At 38.7% G+C, this 20,288-nt stretch overlaps 1 protein-coding gene across 4 annotated transcripts in view; it reads left to right on the top strand.

Moving 5' to 3' along the window:
- Positions 1–20,288, top strand: part of FGF9 (fibroblast growth factor 9) — a 107,557-nt gene that overhangs the window by 33,036 nt on the left and 54,233 nt on the right. For 3 of the 4 annotated variants that reach the window (XM_074330149.2, XM_074330151.2, XM_074330150.2), the window contains exon 3: positions 12,375–12,441. In XM_074330149.2, the coding sequence (XP_074186250.1) occupies positions 12,375–12,441 (67 nt within the window). Of the gene's footprint in view, positions 1–6,472; positions 9,317–12,374; positions 12,442–20,288 lie in introns of those variants that run through there. The other variant, XM_019715677.3, reaches the window with a different exon arrangement.

Below are 20,288 nucleotides of genomic sequence, written 5' to 3'. Positions count from 1 at the left end.
TTGTGATATGCTAAGCATATGCCCATGTCTGTAGGCAGCTTCTTAGGAAGGCCCCTAAGGTGTCTGGCCAGGCCCGTGGTACATCTGGCAGGTTTTGTCCTTGGCAGCGTTGGTGCCCCAAGGCTGGAGAGGTCTGTGTGTGCCCCTAGATTCAGACTGGGCCCCAACTTTGAGTCCCCAGATACCTAAGTGAGCAGCTTCTGTAGGGAAGGTGTTTCCGTTTTGTTTTATTTTGTTTTGTTTCTGTTGTTGTTGTTATTTGCTTGGTTAGTTGTTTGCTTTGGTGGAGGAGGAGTGGAGACAATAGGAATTCTTAATTTTCTATATATTTTGATGCAACAAAAAGAAAACTTTTCTGCCTACTTGCTTCACTTTGTTTTCCTTGGTCAGACACGACTGACTCAGTTGTCCCACAGTTCTGGTGGCAATCCTTAACGGGCCCATCTGGGATAGTGGGAGTTTTAAAGTTGTTTTGAGAGGTGGGTCTGAAGGTGAGCTGCACTGAGGGCACAAGGCGGTTTGGATCTGAACTGGAGCTTCTAATAAAACAGGAAATAGTGCCGCCCGCCTGTTCTCTGCGTGTGTGTTGCTTTCTATCTACTTGGGGACTTCTCCCAGGAGAGAAGAGTTAAAAGCCCTGGCTTCTTATTAATGGCCCTTTAGTCATTATATTTAATCACCCTGATCCTTGCAACAACTCCCATTAAGACTTTACTGCTAGATTATTAATGAGGAAGAGAACACATGTTCAAATAATTGTGGTTAAGGGAGGTTTAAACGCCATGACTGTAATAAGCGGTGGATGTGAGAACGACTGATGACATCAAATCATTAACTTACAATGCGTTCGGAACTCTACAGTCCTGTCAGGTTCCGTGCAGCTCAGACTCGGGCTGATGTGTCGTGGTAGTTCCTGAAACAGCTGAAGCAAGCCCTTGAGTTGAGTCAGTACGACCATTTCAATGTGTTTAAAGCCATGTATTTGCATATATAAGCAAATATGGAAATCATGTTTGAAAATAGCAACATGATATAAGTTTATACGTTTTCAATGAGAACCACTGAGTCTCGAATTTTGAAGAATTCCGATTTCAGTTTTTAAATGGTTATCGATATGAATTGGGCACATTGAATTGAGCTCATGTGGATTACACATTTTCCAATTATGTAATATTTTAAATTAGTGTCCGTATGAGTCTTACAACATTTCTAAACATGCTCTGGGGTGTACTATAATTTTCACATTATTGTTTCATACTTTAGTTTTAATAGGAAAGGTAAAAGTTTTAAAGTTTTAATTTCAATTTTTTCCCACTGCTCAGAATTTGATGATATAAAGTGAAAAGGGGTTTCCATAGTTGCTAACGTTCGCCAGATTTTGTTCCAAACCATAGGCTTTAGTAGACTTTTGAATTAAACCCATATTCTCCACCCAAGCCTAGTGGTATAATCCAACAGTTCAAAGATAGGTATGCTATAAACAGCTATAGTTAAATAATCTAAAACAAAAATTAAAATGTGGAAATACAATAAAACACGAATTGATCACTTTATAGTGGAATACTCTATAAAGTGTCTGCATTGGAAACGTGTGGTGAGTTTTAAAACATCTGAGTTCTACAATTCTAAAGTGTATATAGTTCATGTGAAGGCAGAAACTGTTTTTTCTCCTCTGCATATATATAAGAATTAAAGGTTAATATATTTTCTGTGGTCCCAATTTGCTTTCATTTATTTATTTTTAATTTAGAAAAATCACTTTGGAGTACAAATACATACCATAAATAAATCCACCTCATCTAAAAATTTTAACACTAGGTACCACAGTATGATTAAAGAGATTATTTACTTTGTAAATCTTGTACTTTATGGATCTGTGTAAAACAAAAACCACATATTGACATATCCCAAATAGGAAGAAATTATTTAAAAGCATATACCTGGTCTAGAAAAGTAACAGGGTCTTTAATTTTTAATGATTGTTAAAATTTTTAAGGTATATAAGCTTATCTGAGTGGCGTTATACCCATTGTGTAATAATTACAGGAGCTGAAAGATCCCAGTGGTTTTGCAATGTAATGTCTGTAACAATCTCATTTAACTTGTTAACTGAAGTTACAACCCTCCCATGTATGAGGCAGTTGAACTCTTAACAATCACAAAAAATGCCGATATTAGATTATACTGTTTTATATGAAATAATTCACTTTATTTTTTGGGTTGCCTAGAAAGTTATATGTGTATAAACGATGCTAAAATAGCCTGCTAGGGGAAATAGTGTTTACTGAGCAGTGAACAGACTAGTTCAATTTCTTAGCTTGTTCAACCTTTTTTTAAAAAGTTTTTTTTTCATATACTGAAAAAAACCCCCAAAACATATAAAATGAGACTCTTTCTTAAATACTGAAAATGAATGTGTTTCATTGTTAGATTGCAATATACCTACCACTGTAGGATTTTGTTCATTATCTGTGTTTTTTTCATCTCCACACATTGCTCCTGCAAAATGGTGTTTTAAAAGCCTACATTTTGAGGCAAAGAAGGAAGGAAGCATGAGTGAGTGCTAGGTGAGGGGTGATGTACCCCAACCTGTCTCCTGTGCAGCCCCCCAGTTCCCAGCCTTTGGGAAGCAGCATCAGAAGGCTCCAGGGACAGAAGACCCAGTGCGTTTGGAGGCATCATGTTGCTTAGTGAAGAAAAAGGGAAGGGCCAGGTTTCTCAATGTGTCTCAGTAGGGGCCCCAGAAACTTCTAGTGACTTCATTACCATATGAGTTCCTGTGACCTAGACGGGTAGTGGTGGTGGTGGTGGGGGCAAATCATTTCCCACCTGGGTCTCCCTGTCCCACGTTTTTGACAGACAAAGTTGCACTGGCTGTTTTCTAAGGGCCTGTCCAATCTTGACAGGCTGTGCTGTGTACAAGCTGTCTAGAGCATCCTGGGGGGCCCGGTGGTGTTCTGCGTGCATTTTTGTCTCCAGATGCTTCTTTCTCACCTGCTCTATGGATGGGGACGTTAATAAGCCCTGGGATGCCCATGGCCAGCGAGGGTCCACATTGGGGTTCGTGTGGGCCTCGGGTTCCAGAGCCCCACTCCTCACCACTGTACATAGCAGCCGTCTCCTGCTGTGGTCACCTGTGTGTGTGACCACACAGAGACAGGCCACTGTCCTCTAGGTGTGACATGTATACAAAGCAAATACAAGCTTATGCACAACTCATGTTCCAACAGGAGGAGGAAGCAGGCTGTTTTTCAAGGGAAGAGTCAGCTTATACTATTTCCTGCTGAGAAAAGAAAGCTCAATTTGAATTCATTTTTCACGTCCTTTGTAGAACTAAAGGTTCAGTATACAACCCTGTACTTTGGTCCATTTTGTTAAGTTAAGAAAAAAGTGAACATTTGTTTAGAAAATTTACTTAATTACCGCAAACCAGCCATTGTTAGCCAGGAATAATGTTGCCTGTGAGGACAATATTTATTCTACATATGGATGTAAAGACCAAATAGCCATTAGTATCTTTAACACACCAGTTTATTTCGCCAGTTTTAACAGAGGTGAAAGGGAGTCACCGTCAGGGGAATCTCCCCTGCTCAGAGGATGCAGGGTGGCTGCTGGGAATAGGGTGCCTCTGGGTTCACGTGTAGCAGAGGCGAAGGGAGCCTCTCCACTGGGCACCCCTCCTCCTGGGGGACGCTTCTGCTGGCACCCCACATGGAGTTGTGCTGTGGAGGGCAGCACGGACAACTTCTCTTGGCCCCATATGCCCAACGTCAGCAGTCCAGTTTGCCTGTCATTTCACTCCTTGTCAGATGCATTATTTTTAATTTTTGTTTTTCCTTTTCTACTCAGTAAAAAGTTGTCTAATGAGATAACGTTTTGTTACAAAGCCACTCAGTGCTTGCTGATCACCTGGGGGGCACCTGTCTGGAAATGCATGCCCGTGTGAGCTCTGGAGTAGGTTGGAAGCCTTCAGTTAATTAAACAAGAGATGGGGAGAAGGTGGTCTTACGTTGGGTGATAGATTTTGCCCAATGCTCCCCCTTTCTCTCCTCCTTTGCTCTCCTGCAGTTGGAGAGGATGGGTTCTGCCAGCCAGTACTTGTGAACTCAGTGTCCTAAGTTGAGTCCTCAGGTGTGTGCATGTAAAAAAGGATGGCTGTATTTTTGGCAATGTATAGTTTGCTATCTGTCCTCTGGGCCTGAATGACAGAAATGGAAGCACGTCAAATGCCCTGATCTCTTCTGTGTTTTGACTGTGTGTGGACATGTGTTTGTTACTCTGTTTTCTTATTTATGTAAGGGCCAGGTGGGCATGAACAAGGGGAAAAGTTATTTTAGGGTTTATTTTTTAAAAGTTCCACCTAGGAAGCGTCAGTGGAGTGGTGAGAAGCATGCAGAAGCTAGTCAGTCTGTTGCCTCCTCTCAATGACCAGCAGCCCCAGGCGGTGGGGCCACGTGGGACTCAGGGCAGGGAGAAGCACCACATTTATGACAGTGTGGAACCTCTTTGCTTTGGGAATGTAGGAATGAGTTCAGCTTTTCTTTAGGTATGTGTGTGCCTGAGAATGTGGCTTGTTAAGTTGCAGGGCGGGCTGGGGGTGGGAGGCCCTTCCATTGATGTTCAGGGAAATGGGAGGGCTAGAATATTTGTTTTTACTTCTCTGTGCTCAGGGAGACTTACTCAGTCACTACAGAAGGCATTATGTCCTAAAATGTGGACCGAGATGACCTGCAGCAGAATTCCCCCAAGGGCCTGTTACAAATACGTATTTTTAGACTTTTAGGATCAGAATTGTAAAGGATTGGGGATTGGAAGTCTGCATTTAAAGAAAGCATTGGAGGTGATTCTGTGTACACTGATGTTCAAAATCCATGCCTATAGAGTAGGACGCAAATGCCATTGCTCAAAGGGCAGATGACATCTGACAATCACTTGTTATGTTGCTGATGCTGGTCTATGTAGTAAGTACTTTATGAAAAATATATAAAAAGTGAAGCAGTTATCTGAACCTTGGCTTCAGCCAGGGCTCCCCCCGCCAGGATGGTCACCATCCTAAGTGTTAGGGTAAATATGAGGACAACTCATCCAGTTAGGTGTCCTTTGCCTGTTTCACTCATTCCGATTATTGGCCTGCAGAAAAGTCTAACATGAAAACATTTGGAATCTTTTGTGCTTTAGTTATTCTGAACAAAAAATTCGAATGTGTTACATTTATAGAGTTAACTGTATTATTTACTATGCTGTACCATGTTTCCCCGAAAATAAGACCTAGCTGGACAATCAGCTCTAATGTGTCTTTTGGAGCAAAAATTAATGTAAGACCTGGTCTTATTTTAATATAATGTAAGACTGGGTATAATATAATATAATACCCTATCTTATTTTACTATAAGACCAGGTATAATATAATATAACATAACATAATCTAATATAGGACAGGGTCTTATATTAATTTTGCTCCTAAAGATGCATCAGAGCTGATTGGCTAGGTCTTATTTTCAGGGAAACACGGTATTTTTACATCCCATGACATGTATATATATTTAGCATTTTGCAGCTTACTAAATGCCATCACAGATACTAATTTTTAATTTTATATTTATATTTATATATATATATATATACATACATATATATGTGTGTGTGTATATATATATATGTGTATATATATATATATATATATATATATATATATATATATGGTGCCAAAAGTTGTATACACATTTTAAGAAGGGAAAACTGTATTAAAATGGTGATACTCAATATATACTGATAAAGATGAATACAAGTCACGTTTGGTGTCTGCAATTACAAGAGGTGCTCAAAGTGGTTACCATCAGCGTCCAGGCACTTCTGATTACGGCAAACTACTGCTTGAGCAACGCTGACCAAAGTGTCTACTTGTATACATTATTTTGGCAGCCCTGATATATAAGTTCACCGTAATCAGAAGTATCTGATTTTATATATATATATATATATATATATATATATATATATATATATATATATATATATATTATATATATATACATAAAATAGTTGAGATTCAATATTATTCTACATTAGCTTCAGGTGTACAGCGCAGTGTTCAGGCATCTATACAATCTATGAAATTGTAATAGCTATGTACAGTGTCAGAGGGTTGGTAGGCTTGGGGGGGACGGTTATCACTTTGTGAGGGGTGTAAATATCTAATCATTATGTTGTTCTGTACACCTGAAACTAATATAAAAATAAAATAAAAAAAATTAGTATCTGTGATGGCATTTAGTAATCTGCAAAATGCTAAATAAATATTAGGTACTGAAAAAAAAATTACAGAGTTAAGCAGTGTTTGCAAAATGTGTTAAAATGTGTTAAAATCTATTTTATTGCCAGAGTAGCAATTGAGTATTGCTTCAAATACAAAAAATAGCTAATTTTGTAAAATATTTATTTGCTTCTTCTTCTTTTTTTTTTTTTTTAACAGGAAAAACTAACCCAAGAGTGTGTATTCAGAGAACAGTTTGAAGAAAACTGGTATAATACCTACTCTTCAAATCTGTATAAACACGTGGACACTGGAAGGCGATACTATGTTGCGTTAAATAAAGACGGGACCCCAAGAGAAGGAACGAGGACTAAACGGCACCAGAAATTCACACATTTTTTACCTAGACCAGTGGACCCTGACAAAGTACCTGAACTATATAAGGATATTCTAAGCCAAAGTTGACAAAGACAATTTCTTCACTTGAGCCCTTAAAAAAGTAACCACTATAAAGGTTCCATGCGGTGGGTTCTTATTGATTAGCTGTGTCATCACATCAGCTCCACTGTTGCCAAACTTTGTCGCATGCATAACGTAGGATGGAGGCTTGGATGGGAACACGCTGATTTTATTCTGCACTTATGGGCCTGCCCTCTGGGAGGCTGGCCTGTACTCATTGGCTTGATTTATTGTGAGAAGAGGAGACTGAGAGCGGGGGTGTGAGTGTGTGAGTGGATGAGCCGCAGGGAAATTGAAGAGAGGAGGACACAGAGAGGACGACGGCCTGATGCATGCTGGGGAATAGACACGCTTTCACATGTCCGATCAGTTGTCCTTCACCCTATGTCAGCACAGCCGCCACACTTCGACTCATCAGGACCTTGGCTGGTGCCCGGCAAGGGCACGCTGCATTTTCAAAGGCATGGAGGGTGCAGTCTCACTTAAGAGACATTTTCAGTTAATTCTCACTGGTGCCATCCCAGTGAATTTAAAGTAAAGACCTCTTAGTGTAAAAAAAAAAAAGAAAGAAAGAAAAAAAAAAAAGAAAGAAAAGAAAAAAGAAAAAGAAAAAAAAAGTTAAATTTATTTATAGAAATTCCAAAGGCAACATTTTATTTATTTTATATATTTATTTATTATATAGAGTTTATTTTTAATGAAATATGTACAGGCCAGATAGGCATTTTGGAAGCTTTAGGCTCTGTAAGCATTAAATGGCAAAGTCTGCTACCAACCTGTGGTAAATTCATGCAAGTAAATATAACGTTGCATGGACATGAGAAATTCTAATGACCCTCTAACATGCAGAAGGCGACAATCTTTCTTGTGCCCATCTTATTGTAAACTTATGCACATCATTCATGACACCGAGTATTCACTCTTCAGACTGCTTGTTTCATAGCTTATCCCAGAGGATTAAAGACAAACTGGGTCTCAAACTTTTATTCTGTGTCTGTACTATTTCCTCTCTCCTAAGTGACTTACGCCATCATTGTAACTTCACAGTTGGAAAACGTAAAGGTTTGTGTATATCCTACTTCTTTAAATCTATCGCAAAATATACCAAAGCCAAGCAGTAGCCATGCTTTTATTTTAGTTGCTCGCCAGAACAACAGGATGAATATCAAACATTGTACTGATTTAGAATTCTCAAAAAGGAAAAAGAAAAAAAGCTTACATAGCACAGATTGTTGTTTTAAGAGACAAGAATCAGATTAGTAGGATCATTCTTGTAAACTTTTTATTTGTGCATTTGGTTATCAAACATGAAATTATGCAAGTACCGTAGGGGTCATTGTAACATCTTTTATGGAAAATTGCTTTTGGTATGAACTGTCAAAATGCGTGGTAATAGCACCCAAGTAAAACTCACAAATGAAACTAATAAATCATCAAATAATGACAATGAGGGGGAAAGTATTATACTTGTTGACTTGTGTTTTGTTTTTAAAAAAGTCTTCACAAGAGCTCAGTTTTTTTTAGAGGGGAGGTTACTATATAGAATATCTTTTACAAGGCTTTTATAACATTTTCTGCTGAAAAGCATAAGAATACATATTTCTTTAGTAGCAATAATTTTGCAACTTGCCCTTGGGCAAGGGAGACTATTTCTTATTATATACTAAGGAGAAAAGAGCCAAATTCGTAAAGCAATATTTAAGAAAAAGGAATTTATAACAAATTCTCATACCACATAGAACAGTTTCTAGCCAGTTATGTTGGGAAATTGAAAGTGACAGTTAAAAAGTGTGTTGGGATTTATGTAGCTAATTTTAAAATTTAATATTCCAACTTTGTTTTGCTCTGATGCACATTCTCTATGAAAAAATAAAAGTATGTCACTGGTGAGTTAAAGTTGTTTTGGAGTAGAAGCCCATGACTTATTGCCATGAACATATGTGGCCCTTCTGAGGTCCAAGTTGGAGTACACAGCAGAGCCCTCCTGCCGATGTACATTAAGGGAAAACTAAGTCTAACATTTGGAATTAAGAACTAATTTGGGGGGAGGGGACTGAAGTAAGGTAAAATAGTTGATTTATGATAAAGGTCAGAATGTTCTCTTCATTTATTTTCTTTTTCTTTTTTTCCCCCACTTTCTAAACAGAAACTGCATTTAATTCCAAGATGTAGTAATCTTATTTATTATTTAACCCTTTGCTGCTGCTAAAATGTGCACATATTCAGGCTTTAATTTTTCCAAAAGGCATTTAATATTTTTGGCTGAAAAACGTTAAACATCTGACCACAGGGAAGAATCAAGTTTCTGGGATGTCATAGGTATAATATTTAGCACTGAAAAATTGAATTTAGGAGACAGCCAAAAGTAATCTTAAAGTAGCATGAGGTGCTAATCAGCCTAAAAGAAAGAAAACAATTTGTGAAAAAGACTAAAATGTTCATGCATTCCTAGAAAATGCTACTTTAGTGTCTACTTTTGGAGTTATGTTTTTTTGGTAACTTTTTTTTTTTTTTTTTTTAAAGAAAAACAAATGTTACATGCTTTTGGCAATTGATACAATAAACTGTAATGGTCTGTAAATAAATAAATTTTGACTTATGCAATTTATGTACTGAAATGTTCTGGGAGAGTAGGTGGCTCAAAGTTCAGGTGGGCACTGCCCTGCTGGGCAGTACAGCGAGTTACCCCCAGCTTGTGGCTTTGCATGGGTTCTTGTCCTAAGAGACCCAGAGCCCTTTGGATGGCAGCCCTGAGCTACTGTGGAAGGGGTGGTCCCGGTTTTCGTGAGCAGATGCTCAGGCAGTCCAATCACTATGTTTTTGGTGCCAACACATGCACCTTGGTCAGAGACTAAACAGGCATGACTGAACCACCCCCCCATCTGCCATGTGCATATCCCAGGCAGTGTGGAAGGACATGCCAAGTCAGAGTTGGGGGACCTCTCCCTGCCAGGTCTTGTCATGTAGATAAATGAATGGCTTCAGTTTATGGTATTTTCATTCTATTTCATCTCATTAACACTACGACTTTGTGTGATTTCCTTGATAATCTGTAATTGTATGTAAATACATGCAGGATTATGTAATTTGTGTAAATATATAATTACAGACTTTTGAAAACTGGTATTTTTTACTTGATGTCCATTTTGGAGCTGCTTCAAAATATGTGCCTACATGAACCAATGGAATTTTAAAAACATGCTCTTGCTCTTACAGCTGTTGTGTGTATATTGAGGGGTGGGGTTAGGGGATGGAGGGAGAGGAACAAACACATCCAGATGTCTTTTTTTCTGGAAACACTAGCTGGAGAAGCAGGTAACCTTCAAGGATGGAGGTCTGTGAACACGCAGCAAACAAAATGCAGTGTGTGTGCACGTCTACACAGATGAGTGAATGGACAAAGCCGTATAGTTTGAGGTCAAATTCTGTTTGCTGCATTATTTGACCTTGAATTGTGCCAAATTTAGATCCACTGTTTGCGGTCACTTGCACGATAGAGCAATGAAATGGTGGGGGTGGGGGAAATACGCCAGATAGATTCAAAAGATGTGTTGGCCACCAAGCTCCTCTCAAGGGTATGTGTGTGTATATATGTTATCTACATTATGTAATACCCATGTGTGTCCACAGACATTGCACAGTTTATTTAAAAAAATTTTTTTGCCACCTCAATTATTTTGAGTTTGGGTAAAGTTTCTGAGAACAAACTATGGTGTTAGAACATATTATTTTGGCATTACCATAAAATTTTAAAAAACATATCCCTTAGGCCTCAAAACACTCCTAGCCAATTTAGGACATACATTGTCTAGATTAACTTAATTTTATTTTATTTTTATTCCCATTTATGAATCTGTTTCTGTTCATTTATTTTTTTAGATTCCACATATAAGTGAGATCACATGGTATTTGTCTTTCTCTGTCTGACATTTCACTTAGCGTAGTACCCTCTAGGTCCATCCATGTTGTTGCTAAGTAAGATTTCATTCCTTTTTATGGCTGAGTAATGTTCCATTGTATATATGTACCACATCTTCTTTATCCATTCATCTGTCAGTGGACATTTAGATTGTTTCCATATCTTGGCCATAGTAAATAACGCTGCAGTGAACATAGGGGTGCATATATCTTCCTGGATTAGTGTTTTGCCTTTCTTCAAATAAATACCCAGAAGTGGAATTGCTAGGTTATATGGTAGTTCTATTTTTAATTTGTGGGAAACTCCGTACTGTTTTCCATAGTGGCTGCACCAGTTTGCCATCCCACCAATAGTGCACAAGGCTCTCCTTTTTTCCCACATCCTGCCAATACTTGTTTGTTGATTTATTGATGATAGCCATTCTGACAGGTGTGAGGTGATATCTCATTGGGTTTTAATTTGCATTTCCCTAATGATTAGTGATGTTGAACATCTTTTCATATGTCTATTGGTCATCTGTATGTCCTCTATGGAGAAATGCCTATTCAGGTCCTCTGTCCATTTTTTAATTGGATTTTTTTTTTTTTTTTGCGCTTTTGGTGTTAACTTGTTTGAGTTCTTCATATATTTTGGAAATTAACCCTTATTGAGTGTATCATTTGCAAGTATGACTTTTGATAGGAGCATTTAATCTATTTAAAGTAATTATCGATAAGTATGTACTTATTGCCATTTTGTTAATTGTTTTTAGGTTGTTTTTATAGTTGTCCTCTGTTCCTGTCTTCTCTTGATCTTTCCCTTGTGGTTTGCTGTTTTTCTTTAGTGTTTTGTTTAGGTTCCTTTCACTTTGCTTTTTGTATATCTTTCATAGATTTTTGGTTTGTGATTATCGTGATATTTAGGTATATCATTCTTAGCAGTCTATTTTAAGCTGATAGATGTTTAAGTTCAAATATATTCTATAAGGACTCCATGCTTTATATTATTGTCATCATATTTTAGATCTTTTTGCGTGGTGTATCTCCTAGCTACTTATTGTGGTTTGAGTTGAGTTTTATACTTTTTTTCCTTTAACCTTCAGAGCTCACGCTCTAACCAACTGACCCATCCGGCCACCCTATTTTCTTATTTCTGGTTATGGCCTTCCCTTTTCTACATAAAAAAGACCCTTTAATATTTCTTGTAAAGCTGCTTTAATGGTGATGAATTCCTGTCCTTTTTGCTGTCCCACAAACTCTTTCTTTCAATTCTGAATGATAACCTTTTGGTTATCATTCTCAGTTGTAGGTTCCTTTCTTTCAGCACTATAAAGATGTCCGCCCCTCCCTTCTGGCCTGTAAAGCTGCTGCTGAGAACTCAGCTGATAGCCTATGGGGTCTCCTTTGTGTATAACTTGTTGTTTTCCTCTTGCTGCCTTCAAGATTGTCTCTTTGTCTTTAACTTTTGCCATTTTAATACAGTATGTCTCAATGTGGGCCTCTTTGGGTTCATTTTGTTTGGAACTCTCTCTACTTCCTGGACCTGGATGTCTGTTTCCCGAGTTAGGACTACGTTTTTAGCCATTATTTCTTTAAATACCATTTCTGTTCCTTTCACTCTTTCTTCTCCTTCTGGGATCCCTATAATGTGCATGTTTGGGTGCTTGATGTTATCCCAGAGGTCCCTTAAACTGTCCTCATTTTTTAAAATCATTGTTTCTTTCTGATGTTCTGATTGGTTGATTTCTACTTGTCTGTCTTCCAGGTTGCTGACTCATTTCCTGTGTTCCCTAATGTGCTGTTGATTCCTTCTAAGGTGTTTTTCATTTCAGGTATTGTATTCTTCAAGTCTGCTTGATTTTTTTTCTCACATTTTCCAACTCTTTACTGAAGTTCTCCTAAGTTCCTCTATTTCACTCTCAAATTTGGTGAGCATCCTTATGACCATTTCTTTGAATTGTTTATCAAATGACTTATTTCTGTTTCCTTAGGGTTTTTTTTTCTTTCTGGGGATTTTTCTTTTTCTATCATTTGAAAGATATTCTTTTGTCTTTTCATTCCGTTTAACTTTCTATGTGTGTTTATATGATTTAGACAAAATAACTGTCTCTTTCAGTCTTGGGAAAGTGGCCTTATGTAGAAGTGGACCCTGTGTAGACTGTGTGTATAGTAGGATTTGGCAGGCTGGTAGGAGCCAAGAGGGTGTCTGGGGATTCTCCATGGAATGGGAGCAGCTCCAGGTAGGGAGGCCAGGTGTATGTTGTAAGGCCCTGTTGATCTGCCTGTTCCCTTTGTTTGGGCTGAAAGGGACTCAGGTGATGTGACCAGGAACAGGCTGTGGCGATCTTGCAGTTAGGCCAGATCACCTGGACAGAGTCCCCATCCACCCTATGGAGGGGGAGGGGGACTTAAATAGTGGTGCTCACCATCCCCTTTAACCCTAGAGAGCTCCCATGGCTCCCCAGCCATGTCTATATCGTCTCTTTCTGGTTTTTTGTATGGAAAGTTGCCTATATAGAAGAGACCTCTGAGTAAGCTCTATGTGCTAGGCAAGTTGGGAAAGCCACTTGGAGCGGAGCAAGCATTTCTGGGGCCACAGACATGAGTAGGCCCTTCCAAGCTTAGAGCACAAGCAGGCACTTCTAGTGCTTAGTGTGCAAACAGGCACTTCTGGCACGTGGTGCACAAGCTGACACTTCTTGCGCCTGGGGTGGAAACCACACTTGCAGTGCTTACCGTGCAAGCAGACACTTCGGCGCCTGGAGCCCAACAGGCACTTCCTGCACCTGGGCTGAACAGGCACTTCCGGCCCGTTGTTCACGAGCAGGCATTTCTGGCCCCTGGAGCTGAGCAGGCACTTCCGGTGGTCGGAGTACTACCTGCAGGCTGGAGCAGCTTCCAGCAGGAAGGCCAGGTGTGTGTGGTGGCGCTGATGTTCCTGCTGCCTTTGTTGGAAGCCGAAAGGCTCCAGGCCTTGTGGCTGTGACTGCTCTGCGGTGATCCTGCAGGAAGGCCAAAGCCCAGTAGAGCTCCTACAGCCCTAGCGAGGTGGAGGGGATGTAACAATGGCGCCACCGGTCCCTCCGGCTGGAGAGTTCCCGAGCTCCCTGTCTTCCCAGCTTCTCTATTCAGTCTCCAGAGCTATTCATCCAGGGCTTGGTAGTCTTGGCAGGCGAACTCGCTACCCGCATACGTGTGTATTTGAGCTTGCTCGCCGGAGGGGACGAGGTCAGGGGTCGCCTATGCTGCCGCCATCTTGGACCTCCCGACATCACACATTTTAAAAACTACATTTTGTTGTTAAAAGTGGAACAGGGAGGAATTCTAAGGATTAACTGTGCCTATCTCCTTCACTACATAGCCTAAAATTCTGGGACTTAGGTTTGTAGAATGAACCACCACATTTCAGTAGTGCTTGGCAAGCTGTGCTTGTGACAGGCTCTTACTTTTTTCCCTCTGCCCCCTTCTGAACATCCTTCTAACAGTGTTTGTGGTTTTGGTTATGATCCCCATTGTTAGTAGTGGACTTAGCCAGGAACATTTGCTACTGGGAACTAAGGACTTAGGATAAAAAGTTCAGAACTGAACAAGTGGTTCTGCCCTCATTGCACAGGGGAAGGACAAGTGTTAACAGTGTGCATGGCCCAATTTGTAGAAACTTATTTTTAAAGACACTCACGCAGGCTTTTTTCCTAACCATTTTGTGGGATGTTGCTAAACATTCTGTAAGCTCCACCTGGCTGTTGCCTCTGGCTTCTAGTGTATGCATATATATGGGGTTGGTAAGTGACAGCTTTGTGGGGTTTCTTTTTCTGAATAATATAAAGAGGGCTTTCCCTAGTCTGTGAAGATAGAGTTAAAACTGCTCGTTCAGAAGGAAGCCGTACTCTGCACATCCCTGTACTCTGTAGTTGACCAAATTCTCCCTCCTGCCGTCTTGCTCCTCTTCTTCCTATTTTTCCATTCCTCTTTCCTTCATTTTATTGTGTGGAACTAGCACCAGCAATAAAGAGAAAGGCACAGTCCTGATGGCACCCACAGGGTTTAAACAAACGAATCCTAGTAGAGTGTGATAAAGACAGCGATTAGGCGGGTGCCAGGGGCTGTGGGACATAAGTTACACCTGATACAGACTTATGAGGCCCAAGGTTGTGATGGCTAAGTGACATGTGAAGGGTGAGTAGAAGTTTCAGAAGAGAGCTGTAGTCTCTGGCTTTCTAAATGTGTCAAGAGAGTGCTTTGTCCTTGGAGAATTTGGGCACATTGTATGTTTTCCTGATATTTTTTTGGATGACTGTGACTGAGCCTGATTGGCCAGCATTGGTCCTGGAGGGTTTCCTACCCCTTGGAGGGGCAGTGATTCATGAGATGGTCAGAACCATCTTCAAGTTAGGCCAGCTCTGTTGCCCTGGACTTACACCATAGCCAGGCCCAGCATGCTGTTTGTTACTCTTGGTTTCTATCCAGATGAAGCTGACTCTCTTTGCTTTTGTTGATATTACTCACTTTAATTTTTCCCCTCACATTTACCTCATGTCATAGGCAAAGTCCACACATAATAGCAATTAGAACCTAGGACTATAAAAGAGGTGAAAACACAACATGATTTTTAACATATCCACTTCATTCTTTCTATAAATGTGTGTTGAACAACTGCTACATATCCTGCAGCAGGGCTGAGGATATACCGTGTTTTCACAAAAATAAGACCTAACCAGAAAATAAGCTCTAGCATGATTTTTCAGGATGACATCCCCTGAACATAAGTCCTAATGTGTCTTTTGGAGCAAAAATTAATGTAAGACCTGGTTTTATTTTTGGGGAAACACGGTAGTAGAGAAAAAAACAGACAACATTCTGATCTTGGTACTTCAGCACCAGGCTAGATTCTAGTGAATGATTTTATAAATACACAGTACCTGTTTAAAATGCTGTGGGACTTGGGTGCCCACATCATAAGGCAATTAGGACACTGTTAGCAATTTTCCATGAACTTCACCTGTCTTCAACTCAACTTACATGCATATACAGGTACATGAAAACTCAGTTGGATGCAGCCCATTCAAATCCTATTGTTTTAATAGGACAGCATTTTTAAAGGGGTTCTCAAATTTGAGGATACAGATTTAATAGATGAGCTCCTTCTTGGTAGGAAATGAATAAACAGAATGGAGGCTGCTCCATTCTCCCCTTCTTGGGAAAATCCAAAAGAAGAGGAAATGGAATTCCGAAAATGTGTCAATTATAGATTTGTGATGTCTTTTAAGGGTACCAGAACTCAGTGATGCCAAACAAACTAATGAAGCTTTGGAAAATACCTCATCCCCCATAGAATCCATGTCATTGAAATATAAATGGGTGCATAACCATGACTTTAATACCAGAGAGATGAAATTATGCATGTTGGTTAGAGGGTAAAACTTTTCATTTTGTTTTTCTTTACTAGGATTACAAATTTGCCATTAGTCAGTTCCTGGCTTCCTTGTGGCTTACTTTGATTTCCTCTTCCAGTTATAGGGGTACCGTGACTTTCCACACTCATGGGTCTCCCTGCCCTGATCTCACAATTAAAGAGTAGAAAAGTTTGGCACATGTGATGGATAGACAGAATGCGATGGATAGTCTTTAGAGTTTCCCCAGAAGAGTTTTATGATCTTAAGCTTGGTTTAGGAAATAAAGGCTAATTGAATTAGGGCAGGATTCAAAGCAGGGCATCATGGCAAGAAAAGATGCTCTCCATCCTTCAGAAGATACATCATGACTGTCCCTGGTTGCATAGAACCTAAGGGCAGAACAGTTTCATGACGTTTCTATTCACCCAGAGTCTGAAGTGCCACTTAGAGATACACTCAAGTCATGAATGTCTCTTGGTAAGTGGGTGCACAATTAGAAATCAGGCCATTTCTTCTGATAATCTGCTTTAAAGAAGCAATTTTAACTTTTGTGGTGATTCTAATGCGCCTTTATATGTGCTTCCTCTTTCTTTCTTCTGGCATGTTTCCTATGCAGGAAGGCTAAGTTCTACTACCCTCGTCTCAAAGTTTTCTTTTGTTTCCAGATGCTAAATGCTTATTTCTTTTAAATACAGATTATTAAGTGGAGGAGTTGTATTAGCAATGCTTCTTGTTGAAGTACATGGATTAACCTGACTGAAAATATAGTCCAGTTACATCTAGCCCATATCTATGAGCCATGGCCCCATTTTGTGTTCCACGTGGTCCTAAATGTATCCCCAAATGCACCAGTATCTTGAAATATCCAAGTAAGTTGTTCTGTATCCTAATCTGCTGGTTGCTGTAGACACTTGGGCATATGTAGTTCCCCCCACCCCCCACAAATAGCAGAATAGATTATAGGAAAAATAAAATAAAAATAATAAATATTGTAGTTTGGATAAATAAAAGTTATTTTTTTTATAGTCATGGGTCGCATTTGGTACTTTAAAAAAAAGAAACCTTTTAAAATTGGTCTTTAGACCAAAATTCAAGTGAAGAGAACTTTTCATTGAAACTCATTAATTTATTCAGCAAGCAATTATTGATATATACCATATTTCAGGGATTATAAAAGCAGGAACAGAACTGTTTAAAATTGTCTTTATATATAGTATAAATATATTTTGACCCACTTGACTTATGCCTACCCCTTGTGAAAACGTCATGAACTAATTGTCATAAATTTTTCTTCTTTTTTGTATAAAATATCACTTCTTTCAGAAGACGAGGACTACTATGGGTTTAAAGCAGAGTACCATATCTTTAAAGCCAGTATTTTAAATAATGGAGTGTTGTCACTTGGTTCTCATTCAACTGAATGCTTAAAATTGTTCCCAGAGGAACTCCGTCTTGCTTTAACTTTGAATTGAAGAATGTCTCTGAAACACAAAACATGCATGAAATCAATATGATGTAATTTAGCATACCTTTTGGGCATATTTTATAATGATTAGTTTGTATTTTTAGTTCAGAACAGTAGTTAAGTTTGAAAATTCCTGTGTGACTGTTTTTATCTCAGCAACATGTGATGGCTTGTCATGAGGCTATCTTATTTGGGAACCACACCCAGTGGTTCTAAGCACACTCAAGGAACTATATTAAGGAGCATGTGACAAATGTATGAACAATTTATGAATATATATATATATATATATATATTTAATTTATGAATATATTTGATTAGTTACTGCTCTCTAGAAAGGGGCTGTGCACTGATTAGTACATGAGGATAAGGGAACTACTTGAAGATAGGGAAAGAAACGCCCTAAAGGATGAGAGGTAGCAGTACTTGGGGCTCACAAAGGGCCAGAAATAGTGCCTATTCCTAACAGCCAAGCTAGAAAACCTCCAAATTCACAGAGCATTCATTGGGTGGAAGGGTCTTGCCTCAGTTGTGGAGAATAATTAGCCTTAGACTAAACACTGTTCCAGTCCTACCTGACATTTCAAAAGAAACACCAAAAAGGGATCAAGTATTTTCAAGTAAACATAACTTTATCTTAGAACAAAGCTCAATAATATTTATGGGAATAAATAATATCTAGCACCCAGAAATATAAAACACACAATGTTTGACATCCAGTCAAAAATCACCAGACATGTAAAGAACAGGAAAATACAGCCCATGAGAAGAAAAAAACAAATCATTCAATTTAATCTGGCCCAGAACTGACAAACATGTTAGAATGAACAAAAAAATACATTGAAACAGTTATTATAACTATATTCTACATTTTAAAAAAGTTTGAGACATTGAAGACACAAGAAAATATTCAAGTTTAACTTCTAGACGTGAAAAGTACAATGTGTGAGATTAAAAATTCATTGGATGGGATTACTGGCAGTGTAGATACTGCAAAAGAAAGACGCATACACTCAAAATTTTAGCAATAGAAACTATCTAAAATGGATGACAGAGAGAAAAGGGAATTAAAAAAATTGAACATAGCATCATTGAGCTGTGGGAAAACTTCAAGAAACTTAACATAAATGTGATTGGAGTCCCCCAAAGAGAGGAGAGAGAGAAGACAAAAAGTATTTAAATAAATAGTGGCCACAAAATTTTGAAATTTGATAAAAACTATAAAACCACAGATTCAAGATGCTCAATGAACCTAAAGCATAAGAAAAATGATACAAAAACGCCAAAACAAAATGAACAAAACTACACCAAGGCACATCCTAAGCATATTGCTGACAACCAGTGATAAGAGAAAATCTTAAAAGCAGCCAGTTAAGGATGACAGTGGATTTCTTGTCAGAATCAATGTAAACAAAAAGACACTATTTAAAGTATAGTACAGTATCTATGCAATTATGTAAAATCCATATGCACGGCTATTTAAAAATCAATGGTATTTTTACATAATCTTAGTGGGTAATCAGATATTGAAATAAAAATAACATGGCAGATAGCTCATTTCTTTTTAGTGCTGGATAATACTCCTTTGTCTAGATGGCAAACAGTTTATCCATCATCTCCTGAAGGACATGTTGGTTGATTCCAAGTTTTGGCAATTATGAATAAAGCTATAAATATCCATGTGCAGGTTTTTGTGAGGACATACTTTTTTTTTTAAATTAAAGTTTACTGGGGTGACAATTGTTAGTAAAGTTACATAGATTTCATGTGTACAATTCTGTATTACATCATCTATAAATCCCATTGTGTGTTCACCACCCAGAGTCAGTTCTCCTTCCATCACCATATATTTGATCCCCCTTACCCTCATCTCCCACCCCCCACCCCCTTTACCCTCTGGTAACCACTAAACTATTGTCTGTGTCTATGAGTTTTTGTTTCTCATTTGTTTGTCTTGTTCTCTTGTTCTTGGTTCATATACCACATATCAGTGAAATCATATGGTTCTTTGCTTTTTCTGTCTGACTTATTTCGCTTAGCATTATACTCTGAAGATCCATCCATGTTGTTACAAATGGTCCTATATCATCTTTTCTTACCGCCGAATAGTATTCCATTGTGTATATATACCACAACTTCTTTATCCATTCATCTATAGAAGGACATTTTGGTTGTTTCCATGTCTTGGCCATTGTAAGTAAAGCTGCAATAAACACTGGAGCACACTTGTTTTCATGTATAAATGTTTTCAGATTTTTTTGGTAGATACCCAGGAAAGGGATTGCTGGGTCATATGGTAATTCTATTCGTAATTTTTTGAGGAACCTCCACACTGCCTTCCATAACGGCTGCACCAGTCTGCATTCCCACCAACAGTGTATGAGGGTTCCTTTTTCCCCACAGCCTCTCCAACACTTGTTACTATTTGTCTTGTTGATGATAGCCATTCTAACCGGGGTGAGGTGATATCTCCTGGTGGTTTTTATTTGCATTTCTCTGATGATTAGTGACGTTGAGCATTTTTTCATATGTCTATTTGCCATTTGTATGTCCTCTTTGGAGAAATGTCTCTTCAGGTCCTCTGCCCCATTTTTCAATTGGGTTGTTTGTTTTTTTGTTGTTGAGTTGCATGAGTTCCTTGTATGTTTTGGATATTAGCCCTGTATCGGAGGCACTATTTGCATAAATCTTTTCCCATTAAGTTGGTTGCCTCTTTATTTTGTTGATGGTTTCTTTTCTGTGCAGAAGCTTTTAGGTTTGATATAGTCCCATTCATTTATTTTAGCTTTTACTTCCCTAGCGTTTGGAGTCAAGTTCATGA

The sequence above is a fragment of the Rhinolophus sinicus genome, chromosome 16 (genome assembly GCF_057876585.1).
Source record: "Rhinolophus sinicus isolate RSI-liver-muscle chromosome 16, RSI-T2T, whole genome shotgun sequence".
NCBI classification, from domain to species: domain Eukaryota; kingdom Metazoa; phylum Chordata; class Mammalia; order Chiroptera; family Rhinolophidae; genus Rhinolophus; species Rhinolophus sinicus.
Note: the sequence above shows the minus strand (reverse complement) of the source record. Positions and strands in the feature narration are given on the sequence as shown.